This window comes from Salvia splendens, chromosome 22 (assembly GCF_004379255.2).
Source record: "Salvia splendens isolate huo1 chromosome 22, SspV2, whole genome shotgun sequence".
NCBI classification, from domain to species: domain Eukaryota; kingdom Viridiplantae; phylum Streptophyta; class Magnoliopsida; order Lamiales; family Lamiaceae; genus Salvia; species Salvia splendens.
In genome coordinates, this window is record NC_056053.1 from 6,899,265 (window position 1) to 6,913,646 (window position 14,382).

At 38.2% G+C, this 14,382-nt stretch overlaps 1 protein-coding gene across 4 annotated transcripts; it reads right to left on the minus strand.

Annotated features, from left to right (window-relative positions):
* Positions 1 to 665: 665 nt before the first annotated feature.
* LOC121787259 (putative E3 ubiquitin-protein ligase RING1a) lies at positions 666 to 11,170 on the minus strand. Of its 4 annotated transcripts, XM_042185940.1 has the most exons (10): positions 10,810 to 11,163; positions 10,607 to 10,649; positions 4,648 to 4,706; positions 3,709 to 3,790; positions 3,513 to 3,633; positions 3,376 to 3,420; positions 2,629 to 3,135; positions 2,358 to 2,465; positions 1,281 to 1,475; positions 666 to 1,029 (listed from the first exon to the last, which is right to left on the minus strand). In XM_042185940.1, exons 1-10 carry the CDS (start codon positions 10,934 to 10,936, stop codon positions 988 to 990), a joined length of 1,329 nt encoding a protein of 442 aa, XP_042041874.1. In that variant the 5' UTR covers positions 10,937 to 11,163; the 3' UTR covers positions 666 to 987. The 4 variants fall into 4 exon arrangements, with proteins under 4 accessions (XP_042041874.1, XP_042041872.1, XP_042041873.1 ...); XM_042185938.1 differs by lacking the exon at positions 666 to 1,029 and having other exon boundaries at positions 1,136 to 1,475; positions 10,810 to 11,168; XM_042185939.1 differs by lacking the exon at positions 666 to 1,029 and having other exon boundaries at positions 1,136 to 1,475; positions 3,376 to 3,417; positions 10,810 to 11,167.
* Positions 11,171 to 14,382: the final 3,212 nt, after the last annotated feature.

Genomic DNA, 14,382 nt, shown 5'->3' on the forward strand with positions numbered 1-14,382 from the left:
TTCAATGGGCAAATTAGTCAAAGATGATAATGATTTTGAGAAAAAAAAAGAATCGAATGGACACATAAATTGGATGCGTCACATAAAAGTAATTGCTTGCTAGGACATTTCATCCCATCAGTGATTAAGATGTTGGTAATTATAATTATCAAAATACAGTAAATTTTAGTTAGTCCAACTGTCGAAGTTATATTGTCTTTCATTGGATACTATTATATTTATCGATTATGTGATAATGTTATTATAACTTTATGCAAGAATAATGTAACGTTGAATTAAAATAGGAGCGACGATAGGGAAAGCCTACTGACAGCAGACAAGAAGATAAGGTTTAAATGGCCCACACCCACATTGCAAAATATTGTTAATGGCGTTTAGTGGACTATTCCATGATTAATCATGATAATCCAATACACAATGTGACACATTGACATACTACTATTATTTACAACAACCCTACACAGTTCTTCATTTAATGCATCATTGAATTTGAAACCGAACATATTTATGTAGAGATTAAAAACAGATGAAAAAAGTGACATAATTCAGTGAACAAAAATAAATATACGTAATCACAAATATAAACATCATAAGAATATTTCATTAAAAGAAATGAATTAGTAAAAATTAGAAAGTGAAGCAAGCAAAACTAAGGGATATAGACATGATAGAAAAACAGATCAAGTTTAATTACTGTTGTGAGAGGCTCCATTTGAAAAAAGGATGTTTCTTCGCATACAAAAAGACCATTCATAAATATAACTCACGTTGTATGGCATGCATATATTATATATGCGCAACTATATCACCATAGTCTCTCTAGAATCTAGTTGCTCTGATTGCTTCTATATGGTAACTCTCTTTACTTGTAAAACCACTTGAGCTGAACAGGAATGAATATACATGTATATAATTAGAAAAACTGCAGGAAACTTACTTCCTGCTTCCTGCATTGTTCCGGCACAGGAAGACCGACTTAAGTTACCATCACTTCCCTTCGTGTTTCACCTTTGGCCGGTATGCAAAAACCTGTACATGTACAAGTCAATGTCGTTATAAATCATGTCACTCGCAATCGACTTATTAGATTCACATTTTACGGTATTTTGATAGTTTTCCATATATTCTTTGCAGATTTTAATTTGTCGTATGGTTACTATCAATTACAAATTTGCACATCAAATCGCCAAGGCATAAAGCAAAAACAAGAATTCATAGGCCATACTGTTTGGGAATTGGACAGTTGTAAACTTTCTGTATGAGACGAGGACACATCTTACCAGATGGTGCTGAGTAAACCTGGCATTAATTTCCTCCAACGTTTGCTGCTCATCCAGCAAATGCAGCTCATTCTGGTTGGGATCTAAGGCACCAGATTCTTTCGGGAGAATTAGCGAGTTGTTCACCGGATGAAAATCTTTTATTATTAGCATCTCAATCTCACTGGCTTCCATGGATGTCTGCATAGCGACATACTGCAAGAGAAGTGGTTTTCAAACTATTCATGATCTCCATTATGGCCCAAACAACCAGGACGAAGATAGCACTGGCCAAGCCACTGCTCCAGCGGGGGCTTGGCTGGTGCCGGACCCAGTATCCCCGCCCTGGCCGCCATCGTCGTTCTGCAACTGTGCGTGTGAGAAATTTGATTTGGGGAAAAAGATAGTTTTACTGGGCTATTAGTTATATTTTATGTTGGGCTTAGGTAATTAGGGATTAGTGATTGGAATCGAAGCCCAATTTCTAAGAATTTAATTAATTAGTATATTAAATCTTATTTATACAGCTTCACATTATTAAGAAGATGCAATAATAAATATTCTATCACATTCCAAGTTTCCACGCACCATTTTTAGTTTAATATTTTTGTGATCTTCTTCTTAATATTATAGTGTATACTTTATTTAGGATATTTCTTTAGTCTCTTTTTTATATTCATCTATTTTTCAATATTATGAATATTTATATACTACTACTTTTTATACATATTATTATATATAAGTGTAAGTTTTGAGACAATCACTTCCTTTTTACTATAAAAATATTAATGCTAAAGTTAAAGGCCTTTATCTCCCATATACTATAGTAAAAGAGCATATAGAGTATTCAAGTGATCCAAATATCAGTGAAATATTTTTTCGAAAAAAAGTTGATATTTATAGTTTAAAGTCATGCTGATCCGTCTAATACAATTACTATAATTTAGTGTCACCTAAAAACTATAAAATATTATAAATAAAAATAAAATTAAATATGTTAATATTATTTTTAAATTCAGCACCGGCTTCCTTAAAATCCTAGTTCCATCCCTGCAAACAACTGAATAAAAGATAGAGAACAAGGCCATGAGTATGAACCTGGCATAAGTGTCTCACTGACGATGTGGGGCTGCAGCAGAGGTACGGTCGCTTCAAGTTGGTTATCTTCTCTTCGTGCAATGAGACAATCATGACACTAATTTTCAACTGAAACGTAGTTGGGAAGAAGTTGTGAGTACCTTTCATTAGGACAATAGAAGTGAATATGGAAAGTTCAGAGATAACCCCACCAACTCACCACAAGCCCCCAAAAACGGTTATATTAAAACACTCGATTTCCAAGTTCAGTAGGAAAAATATGTAACATTACCATTTCATCGCTTTCATGCAAAGATTTGAGACGATTAGTCAGCTTTGACAACCGGTGACCCCTAGTAATCCTACCATTTGTCCAATTCAGGCCACCATGCCAGGTGTTACTGCGATTGCGGCCTCTTCCCCAGGCAATAAGTTCTGTACTGCCATGAGGTGTAGAAGATGCACCAAGTATTCCCCTGGTTGCTTCTGAATCATCAGCATCATCTCCACTACCCTCAGGTGATGGCTGTGATCTCCGAGCTCCTCCCCATCTCTTGTATCTTTTCGTTTTGGGTTCAGAGTGCTCGTCAGTTGAGGATGAGTCTTTACTCTCATCATGTCCATTAATACCTTCCTCTTCATCAGATCCGTGGCGTTCAGCAGCACGGTTTCTCCGTCCTCGCAAATTTCGATGATTGCCCTGCCTCCTGACAAATGTTGCGGATGTAGCTCTTGTTGTTCGTTTCTTTCCCAGAGCTTCAGCTTGACGACGGAAAGTCTGGGCAATAGAAGCTTGGATCTGTTATGAAACAAAGAGTTTAAGCATATTTCAGTTTTGTTTCAGGCAAGTCAGAGAAATAAACACTTTGTAGGCAACATCATGAAGCATCCTAATGATGCGGACAACCAATGTAGAAGGTTTTCATTCACACACTTTTCCATTGATCACTTCATAATAAAGACGGCAACAAATTAACTAAATGGAACTCCTTCATCCATGAATGCTTGAAATCCGAGACTAAAACCTTGATCTGTTCACCTGCTTATTGAGAGCTCTCTCCTCTTCATGGAAAGCCAGTTCCTGCTGTGAATTCAAACAGTAGGTGATAAAGCAAAAGCGAAAGCAAATTTTACATTTGCTACAAGATGAGTAGAGATAATATTTTCTCCCATTACCTCTTCCTCGTACTTATCGATGTCTGGATAGAGAGCGGCGATCAGGGCATCATAATTCGGATCATCTCTTAGAGAACGTCGACTAGCACAATGAGTGCGGCAAGCAGGACATTCGTTGTTGCTGCAGAGAGAATTATTAGATAAAAATGCAAGAACTCTTCTGTGGTATAAGATAAAAAGAAGCACAAGAATGTACCCAAGTCGCATGGATTTGTCGATGCACTCTCTGCAAAAGCGATGCAAGCATTCCATGACTGTTCTTGTCTTCCTAATGATGCCTGTCAATAAAAATTTATAAACAAAATACACCATGGACAAGTTGTAACTAATAGATTTTAGATGATCTCTACTAAGCTCTCTACTAACAAGTATGAGGCATCGTGTGCACAATAACTAATGATCAATAAAAATTGAAAAATCTTCATGGGTGGTTCTTAACCATTTCATGTATCAGATAGTTTGGACTTTGGATAAAAAGTAACTGCCAAAAATAGTAGTACAGTTTCCAGCATAAAGCAGCTCATGAGAATACTCTCGGATATTACTGCCAAACCATTTCATCAAATCTGAAATTAATGCCTACTCCAGTAACCATTCCATCAAATCAATTTATAGCAAGAAACTATGCATTTCTTTTCATCCTTTTCTCCTCCTTTTGTTTCGATATATTATCATACTCTTCTTTACAGAAACTTAAATGTAGCATACTTCACATCCATACTGACATAGGTGAAGTAGACAGGAGCCTTACTTAAATAATTTCATGCAACTGATATTTTTCTGCAAAACTGACCTAGTTGAAGGTAAAATAAAAAGAATGGACAACAAGCTGTGATGTCATATGCACCAAGGTATGTATACCCACATAATGAAGAAACCTTGTGTGCAGTAGAAATTTTTGACCTCAGACATGGAGAGGAGTTCAGTGCTTGTAAACTGAGTGCCTTACTTGGAGAAATATATATTTAAGATAATCACAAGTCACAGCAGTAATTTGTAAGAGCACTAAAATGCAGCTGCATATCTTAAGTACCAAACTTAACTCGAAGAACGAATTAACTTTGATCATACCAGGCATCACAATTAAACCTCAACAAAGCGGAGAAAACTGCAGCTTAAAATTAAGACAACATACCTAAACATATTGGACACTGGACTTCCTTTCGCACTTCAGCCAGTTTCACTACAATAAATCTGAGGTTCAACAGCATAGCATTTAGAGATATTCTTAGACAATAATATATCATATACAAACAAGGACACAAGTGCCAGATCTTCATACCAAGACTACGTGCAATCTCAAAATAAGAAATATAGTCATGACACGGCCATTCAGAAGTTCAATATATAATACAGTATTCAATACTATATGTAAACAGCGAAACAACAAAAACCTCCACATTGAAGTGGACATTAATTAAGCCACGGAGTATTTCCACACAATTTTCAGAAACACAAGCACCAACATGAAAGAAGCAATCTATAGAAATTAACTTAATAGGGCAGAGATCATACAGCTGGAACACTGAAGCAAAATTACCATTTCCATCTAAAGCAACCTCGGAACTCAACCACTACAAAAACATCCTAAAGTAGCAACAGCTCCGAGCAGATCATGCATGATTTCACGTGCCATATTCAATCACTAAAATAAAATTTCACATCGCAGCAGCCAAATCCAAAATCGAGGCTCATCAAACACCGCAATGAATGAAAAACAAGGAAAATAGAAGAACAATCCCAAAGATCCTCTTCAACCAGCCCTAAGTTAGGAAATTCTACCACAATTTAAAACAGGCAGATCTCAAGCTACAACCGCGCATCTAGACTAACACAACATACATCTCTCAAATCCGCAACATGTATTGAAGTTGTAAATGCAGAATTAAGGAGTGGAGAAGAGATTAGAGAAGGAAAGAAGAAGAAGACCGTTTGAATAAACTAGCCGTTAGTGACGGTTATTCTGTTATTTCTTAGCTAGACAGCTGTCATGTTAGTTGCTTTTTCTGTTACGAGCTTGAGCTTGAGCTAAGATATTTTGCAGCTCATTGGTCTAGATTTTAGTCATATAAATAGGAGAATAACCTCTCTTTGTAAGCTGTAATTTTCAGTTCATAATCAATAAGAATTCTCTCGGTTTTCCACCGAGTTTACATCTCTGGTTTGGTTTCCCTTTGTGTATTGTTCAGTCTCTGTTGCATATGGATTCTACATTCACCATTTCTACATGGTATCAGAAGTAAATCTCTCTCTTCCGCTTCAATCTCTACATTAATCTCCTTTCTATCGTCTCTTCACAATGGTTAACCGTGGCAATCGCGGCAATCGCGATGGAGCCGTCTATCGTGATGGAGATGTCATTATTCCAGCTGATGATCATGCAAGTCCATATTACTTGCATCCTAGTGATAATCCCAGCCTTCAGCTGGTTCCTCACGTTCTCATCGGATCCAATTACATTAATTGGAGCAGATCAATTACCACTGCTCTAATTGCCAAAAACAAGCTGCAGTTTGTGGACGGATCATTGCTGCGACCAAACGACGATGATCTCTTATTTTCAGCTTGGATCCGGTGTAACAGTATGGTTGTTTCTTGGTTGCGTAACTCTGTCTCTCCTCAGATCTGCTCTAGTGTTATGTATCTCGATAATGCACATGAAATTTGGTCAGATCTCAGAGATCGGTTCTCTCAAAGTGATTCAGCAAGGTTTTATCAGCTTAAGCAGCAACTCATGGCTCTTGTGCAAGGTCACTCAGATGTTAGCACCTACTTCACAAATCTTCGTATTGTTTGGGATGAGTATAAACATTCACAACCTATTACCTGGTGTACATGCGGCAATTGCAGATGCAATAGTGCCACAAGATGGCATACTCACCAAGAAGAAGAGTGTACAATTCAGTTTCTAATTGGTTTGAATACTTCTTACTCTCAGATTCGATCTACTATTCTATCCATGGTTCCTCTACCCTCTCTGTCAAAGACTTTCTCTCTTGTCATTCAAGAGGAAAGGCAACGATCTATTGATGGTAATCAAAACATTTCTCCAGTCTCCTCCAGTGAGCAACCATTCAATGTGAATGCAGCTTCTTCAAATTTTGGCAGAGGAAAACTACTATGTACTCACTGTGGCCGTAATAACCACACCATTGATAGATGTTTTTCTCTTCATGGTTTTCCCCAAAGTTATGGCAGAGGCAGGGGCAAACCATACACCAAGGATTTTTCAAACTCTAAAATGGTGAATTATGTTGAAGATTCTGTCACAGAAACTGATGAAAAAGCTACTGCTACATCTTCATCTCAACCAGTGAACTTGACTTCCTCTGATCAGCTCCAACAGTTAATTTCTCTTCTGCAATGTCAACTTGCTGCCACGTCTTCATCTACCTCAAATCCTCTTCCCTCTTCTCAACCAAATAATCCTCCTCAATCCAGTTTCTTCACGGGTACTACTCTCTTCTCACCTTTTATTGCTATTTCTTCTTTATCATCTTCATTATGGCTGCTTGATACTGGTGCTACTCACCATGTTTGTTGTGATATCAATCTCTTCACTGATTCTACCTCAGTTTCTGATGCTTTTGTTAACTTACCAAATGGTGCAAAGGCAGAGGTTACTCATATGGGGACCATACACTTATCTTCCACCATCACTCTCCAATCTGTTCTTTGTGTTCCATCTTTTTCCTTCAATCTGATTTCCATTAGTTCCCTCACCTCTTCCCTACAATGTTCTGTTTCCTTTACTCATGATTCTCTTATCATCCAGGGAGCTTCTCTGGGGACTGTGATTGGGAAGGGTAGCAGGCTTGGTAACCTCTATGCTCTTGATGTCTCTACTGACACTACTAAGTCTGATTGTGTTCCTTGTGTAAACTCCCTTGTTGCTATTGATCTATGGCATAGAAGGCTAGGCCATTTGTCTTTCAATAAGCTCAAATCCATGAGTGATGTAATATCTTTCTCCAAAACTACTCATTCCATATGTGAAATCTGCCCATTAGCTAAACAAAATCACCTTCCATTTCACATATCTGATTCTGTTGCTGCTGATACATTTGATCTTATACATTGTGACATATGGGGTCCTTTTTCTCCATGCACCACACAAGGATATGCCTATTTTTTAACCATTGTTGATGACAAATCTAGGTTTGTGTGGACCTTTCTTATGCAACATAAATCTGATGTTAAAACCATACTCACTCAGTTTTTTCACTCCATATCCACTCAATTCTCCAAAAAGATCAAGGTCATACGTTCTGATAATGGACCTGAGTTCAATATACCTTCATTATACACAGCCTTCGGTACTTTAACTCACCACTCTTGTGTAGAAACTCCACAACAAAACGCTAGAGTGGAGAGAAAACATCAACACCTTCTCAATGTGGCTAGAGGCCTTCTTTTTCAATCTCATTTACCTATCACCTTTTGGGGGGATTGTATCCTTGCTGCTTCTTATATCATCAATCGTATCCCATCTTCAGTCTTACCAGACAATAATACATCATTCCAGATCCTCTTCAACAAACCACCCTCTTACACTCATATGAGAGTTTTTGGCTGTCTATGTTTTGCCTCCACTCTTCACAGAGATAGAAACAAATTCTCTCCGAGGGCATCTCGATGTGTTTTTCTGGGATACCCCTCTGGCTATAAAGGCTATAGAGTCTTACATCTTGACTCTATGCAAGAACTTATAACAAGAAATGTGGTGTTTCATGAAGACACTTTCCCTTTTTCACACTTAAATCCTTCCACTTTTCCTTCTGCCACACATATTTATTCTGCCTCACCAAATAATTCTTCTTCATCCAATAATCCTTCTGCCTCACTAAATAACTCTGCTCCACGAAATAACTCAGCTGCACCACACACTTCATCTCCCATTTCCGATAATCCTTCCATTTCTCAGCCCATTAATACAGAACATCAGTCTACCATCCCAGTAAATCAGACTACCAGAGCTGGCAGAATAACCAAACCACCATCACATTTAACTGATTATCTCTGCAACTCCGTTTCCCCTTCCACTCCTTACCCCATATCTTCATATTTCTCTCTATCAAAATTATCCCCTCAACACCTCAAGTATATAGTCCTCATGACTGCTGTGTTTGAACCTAAATCCTATTCCCAAGCCTCTTCTTCTCCTGACTGGCAGCAAGCCATGCAAGAAGAACTAACTGCTCTGGAAAAGACTCATACTTGGAAGATCATGCCACTGCCACCTGGAAAGGTACCCATTGATTGCAAATGGGTATATAAAGTGAAATTCAGAGCTGATGCTTCAGTAGAAAGGTTCAAAGCCCGCCTTGTTGCTAAGGGTTTTACACAGCTTGAGGGGGTAGACTTCCTTGATACGTTTTCTCCCGTAGCTAAGCTCTCAACCGTGAAATTTCTACTTGCTTTAGCTGCTATTCATGGATGGTCTTTATCACATTTAGACATCAACAATGCCTTCCTCTATGGTGACTTAGAGGAAGAGATCTATATGAATCTTCCACCCGGGCTCATTGTTGAGGGGGGCAATACTGATAAAAAATTGGTATGCAAGCTAAATAAATCCCTCTATGGTCTCAAGCAAGCCTCAAGACAGTGGTATCTCAAGCTCTCGGAGGTTTTGGCTAAGTTTGGACTCCAACAATCAGCCTCGGATCATTCCTTTTTCTTCAAGAAAGATGACTCAATATTCTTTGGAGTTGTTGTTTACGTTGATGACATGATGATTGCAACAAATAGACCAGATTTGATAGAAAATTTCAAGAACTTCCTGTCTGAATTCTTCAAGTTCAAGGACTTAGGAGTGCCAAAGTACTTTCTTGGACTTGAGATAGCAAGAAACAAAGAAGGAATATTGATATCTCAAAGAAAGTACGCCATGGATCTTATTAGAGATGCAGGATTATTAGGATGCAAGCCATCATCTGTTCCTATGGATCCAACAAATCATCTCAAGCAAGACACTGGAAATTTTATGAAAGAACCATCAAAATATAGAAGACAAATTGGAAGGCTGCTCTATCTTTGCATAACTAGGCCGGATATAACATTTGCGGTTCATAAGCTTAGTCAGTATGTTTCTAAGCCGTGTGATGAGCATTGGGAAGCCGCTGAAAAGGTGCTTAGATATTTGAAGAAAACTCCGGGGCATGGTCTGTTTTACTCTGCTCAGAATAGCCCCACACTTAGTATTTTCTCGGATGCAGATTGGGCTGCATGCCCTGATACAAGAAGATCCATGACCGGGTATTGCTTATTCCTTGGATCGTCTCTAGTATCTTGGAAGGCAAAGAAGCAGCACACCGTGTCTAGATCGTCGGCAGAGGCTGAATACAGATCCATGGCGCATGCTACATGTGAGGTAGTGTGGGCAAGAGCCTTGTTAAAAGATTTTGGCATCAAGGTTGAAAAGGCAGTTCCATTGTTTTGTGATAATCAAGCCGCGGTTCACATTAGCTCTAATCCGGTGTTTCATGAGCGCACGAAGCATATTGAAATTGATTGCCACACTGTAAGAGAGAAATATTTGGAAGGAGTAGTTAAACCTATGCCCATACGAAGTGCATTACAATTGGCTGACATTTTGACCAAACCGTTGGGAGTTTCAAGCTTTGAAGGTATCCTTAGCAAGATGAACTTCCATAGCTTATATTGTCCATCTTGAAGGGGGGTATTGAAGTTGTAAATGCAGAATTAAGGAGTGGAGAAGAGATTAGAGAAGGAAAGAAGAAGAAGACCGTTTGAATAAACTAGCCGTTAGTGACGGTTATTCTGTTATTTCTTAGCTAGACAGCTGTCATGTTAGTTGCTTTTTCTGTTACGAGCTTGAGCTTGAGCTAAGATATTTTGCAGCTCATTGGTCTAGATTTTAGTCATATAAATAGGAGAATAACCTCTCTTTGTAAGCTGTAATTTTCAGTTCATAATCAATAAGAATTCTCTCGGTTTTCCACCGAGTTTACATCTCTGGTTTGGTTTCCCTTTGTGTATTGTTCAGTCTCTGTTGCATATGGATTCTACATTCACCATTTCTACAACATGTATATAAAAGCCGCACGCATAAAGAGATACAGATACATTACTCGTCTTTCTCTCCGCCGCTGGAGTCGGAGCTGCAGTCGGAATCTGAGAAGCGGAGACACAAAAAAAAAACGAAATCAGCTAAACAAACAAAACACAACAACGAAGACGGGAACAGGAAACGCAGAATAAAACTCGAAATTCAGCGTATCGAATGTAATGCATGTCCGTTGACGCGAACGCGCAGAAACGATCCGGCGCGCACCTGAGGCGTCTTGAGGCTGTTCAGGGCTGTGATTCTCGCTGCCTAGCGGCGAATCGTCGCCTTTTTCTGCATCGGGCGGCGACGGCGGAGGAGTGCTGCTGTCGCGCGGCCGCTTCTGCGCTGGCATTAGGTCGGCGAGGTGACGGCGGCGGGGGTGATGGATGGAGGCGAAGTCAATGAAAAGAGGGAGGCAATTTGAGTGTAGATTCGTTCTTCTTTGTAGAAATAGAATGCATAAGTTTATATGTATGCGAAGAGCATTGTGTTCTAACTGCGAGAATTGGGGTTCTTCGCCTTCGGTTCGCTCCTATCCGGTTCCTTGCAATTTTTGTAAAGGTTGCTAGAGCCCAGCCCCTTTTCACATGATTTGTCTCTCCCTATACGGCTCTTCTCTCCGTTGTCCTTTCAAACATGCAATGGGGAAGGTTAATACAATTTTTTTTTCATAATTATGTTACTTTATTCTCCACCGTACACTTTTAATTATTTTATCTCATTTTCTTTAATTTTTTTTCATAACTATGTCTCTATTACTTCATGTTTGAAAAATAAATTGAATATCAAGAATAAGATTAGCACATTATATGAAAAGGTGTCGCTATTATCTTACATATTTTATTTCTACAATCTCATTAGAGCATCAGCAGAGAGCACACCGCTATCCGTCTGTCCGTGCCGCTGGCAAGGACACCTTGTTCGCCGCTGCACTCTTGCCCTGACACGACACTGTTCTTAGCTAAGAGCACGGTACTTTATTAGGCATTTTTTTAAAAAAAATTTGAAAATAATACCAAAAATAAAAAAAAAATATTTTTGGATTCCCAAAAATATACAGATTTTATTATAATTTTTTTGAAATTCTTTTTGAAATTTTTTTAAAAAAATTTAATCCCAAAATCATCTATAAATACACACATTCATCATTCATTTGGGCGAAATTCGGCCACGAGTAGTGAGATTTTTTTATTTTATGAATTTAATTATGTAATTTTTAATTTTTAGGATTTAAATCATGTACTTTTTATTTTTAAGACTTTAATTATGAAAATTTTAATTTTTAGGATTTTAATGATGTAATTTTTAATTTTTTTAATTTGTAATATTATTCCGGTTATTTTTAATGCATTTTAATATTGTGGAAATGTTTTTATTTAAATTGAATAATAGAATGGTGGGACCCTTGAGCATGTCCTTGCGGAAGAGTACGGATGTGAGTGTTGTGCTCTTGCCTAAGAGCGGGGGTAAAAGTGAGTCGGGCCCACATCCGTGCTCGTTGGCAAGAGCACGGATGTGGATGCTATTAAGCGTTTGCGTTTTATATTCATTGAACAACAATAATGATTTCGTCGCAATTTATCATTATTTTGTAGAGTACATCTCACTTACGCTCTATTCCATTATGCACCTCATATGAGATCAATCGTTTTGAAAACGGAAGATAAATTCATCGCAAGAAGGCATTGAAGAAGGCTGAGGGTAGCATGTAAAAATAATTTTTATAAGTCATATGAGATCAATCGTTTTGAAAACGGAAGATAAATTCATCGCAAGAAGCCATTGAAGAAGGCTGAGGGTAGCATGTAAAAATAATTTTTATGGGTTATAACTCTTGTATTCGATGGAGTACTCCCTTTGTCCCATGAGGAATTTCTTTTGGGCAAGGTGTTTAAGAAAATAATATCTATTGAGTTAAGTGTCGAGAATAAAATATGAGAGATGAAAAAGTAGAAGAGATAAAGAGAGAATGAAGTAAGAAATAGAAAATAAAGTAAGGGAGAATAAAACCAACCACTTATGGTAAAACAATCCAAAATGAAAAGTCAATCACTTATAATGGGACATAGTACTAATTTTTTAAGGATACTTTACAAAGAACATTTCCATCACTATATATAATGAGTTACAAGATACGAGAATCTCACTCAAACCCTATATTTAAGCTATCAAACAAATCTAATTACAAGCCAACTTAGTAAAATCGTAAGCTATAATTAGTCTGCTTCACTGTGTACTACAAGTCACGAGCTCTTAAGTTGTGAAGTTATGAACCTCAGTCCAACTCCCTTATATACCTCACCGGACACATCAACTTAGAGCTTGTAGTATTACACTTTGTTGCATGCTTTTTTATTTTCTTCTTTGCATTAGTTGAACAGACTTTATTCATGTTACTCTATCAGTTGAGCTCAAGGTTGCCTTTAAAACAGTTCCCCTCAATTCGATCGTTGACAAGGGACAAATGCTCATCTTGTTTCGAAGTCGTGAGATGAATTGGTAACCCAAGAACATCAACAATCTGATCAAAAGTTGGGGTATGCCTTGGCTCTAAGACATTTTCTTTTATTTTATCCCTCACAAAGTTGATATCAAACTTTATGCTTTATTCTAGCATGAAGAACTGAATATCTTGCCAATGCTATTGTGCTTATATTGTCTATCCAAAGCAAGGAACTTCCACGAGCTTTACCTTCAGGTCTCCAAGTAAAGAACTAATCTAGTTGATTTCACATGTTGCTTGCGTAAGACCTCTATACTCTGCCTTTGTGCTAGATCTCGAAACCACAGCCTGCTTCTTTGAGGGCCAAGAAATGAGATTCATCTCAAAGTAGGCTCAATAACTAGTTTAAGACCTTCCATCATTCTTGTCCACAACCCAATCGGAATCAGAGAAAGTGACTACATTGAATTCTGATATTTCTATACGAGAAGCTCATAAGTATCTCAAAATCCTCTTTACTGCCATCTAGTAGACATGCCCACGGTTCGTAAACCGGCGGTTCCGGTTCCGAACCGCCGATTTTTCGGCAGTTTTTTTTACGGTTTTTCACGGTTCCGAACCGACAATTTCCGGCGGTTTTTCGCGGTTCCGGCTAGATTTCACGGTTTTCCGATGGTTTTTCACAGTTCCGGTTTGGAACCGTCCAGAACCGGCGGTTCCGGCACAGTTTCGGTTCGTAAAATTTGGAACCGGAACCGGCCCGCAGTTCAAAATATGGCGGTTCCGGTTAATGAAAAAAGTCATGGTTCTGCAGTTAACCGCCGGAACCGAAAACCTTGGGCATCTCTACCATCTAGTGAGTATCAAGAGGTGATGCCATAAACTTACTTACTTTGTTAACACTTAAGCTACTTTCAAACTGAGTGATAGTTGCATATTGCAAGTGTACTTCTATACAATTTCCCTATCAAGAAATGATCTCTTTATTTTTTAAAAGTTTAAAATTGGTCAGCATGGGGGTAGGAAAAGGTCTTGCACCTAGCATGTGCACTTTTCCTAGTCACTCTTTGATGTAGTATCCTTGACTCAAGTGTAAACCTTGAGCTATGTGAGGTGTATGCTTATATCATCAATATAAATAAGAAGATAAATAATCTTTTTACCACAGATCTTGAAAAAGAGTGGGGTGTCTGCTCTTGCTTGAGAGAAACCAATAGCTAGAAGAACAACTTGAGTAGTAAGGAACCCTGATCATAATGGTCGTTTCAGACCATATAAATCTTTGTTGAGCTTGCAAACAAGAGTAGGAATGCCTTGTTCAAAACCAAGAGGTTGCCAAATGTATATTCAATCTA

What these genes read in the sequence shown, in the direction of transcription:
- LOC121787259 (XM_042185938.1), bottom strand. Translation starts at nt 10,936, where the DNA reads ATGCCAGCGCAGAAGCGGCCGCGCGACAGCAGCACTCCTCCGCCGTCG. An exon ending in CCAGTGTCCAATATGTTTAG is followed by an intron (nt 3,791 to 4,647) that starts GTATGTTGTCTT and finishes TTTTATTGACAG; the next exon opens with GCATCATTAGGAAGACAAGA. An exon ending in AGAGAGCTCTCAATAAGCAG is followed by an intron (nt 3,136 to 3,375) that starts GTGAACAGATCA and finishes GTTTCATAACAG; the next exon opens with ATCCAAGCTTCTATTGCCCA.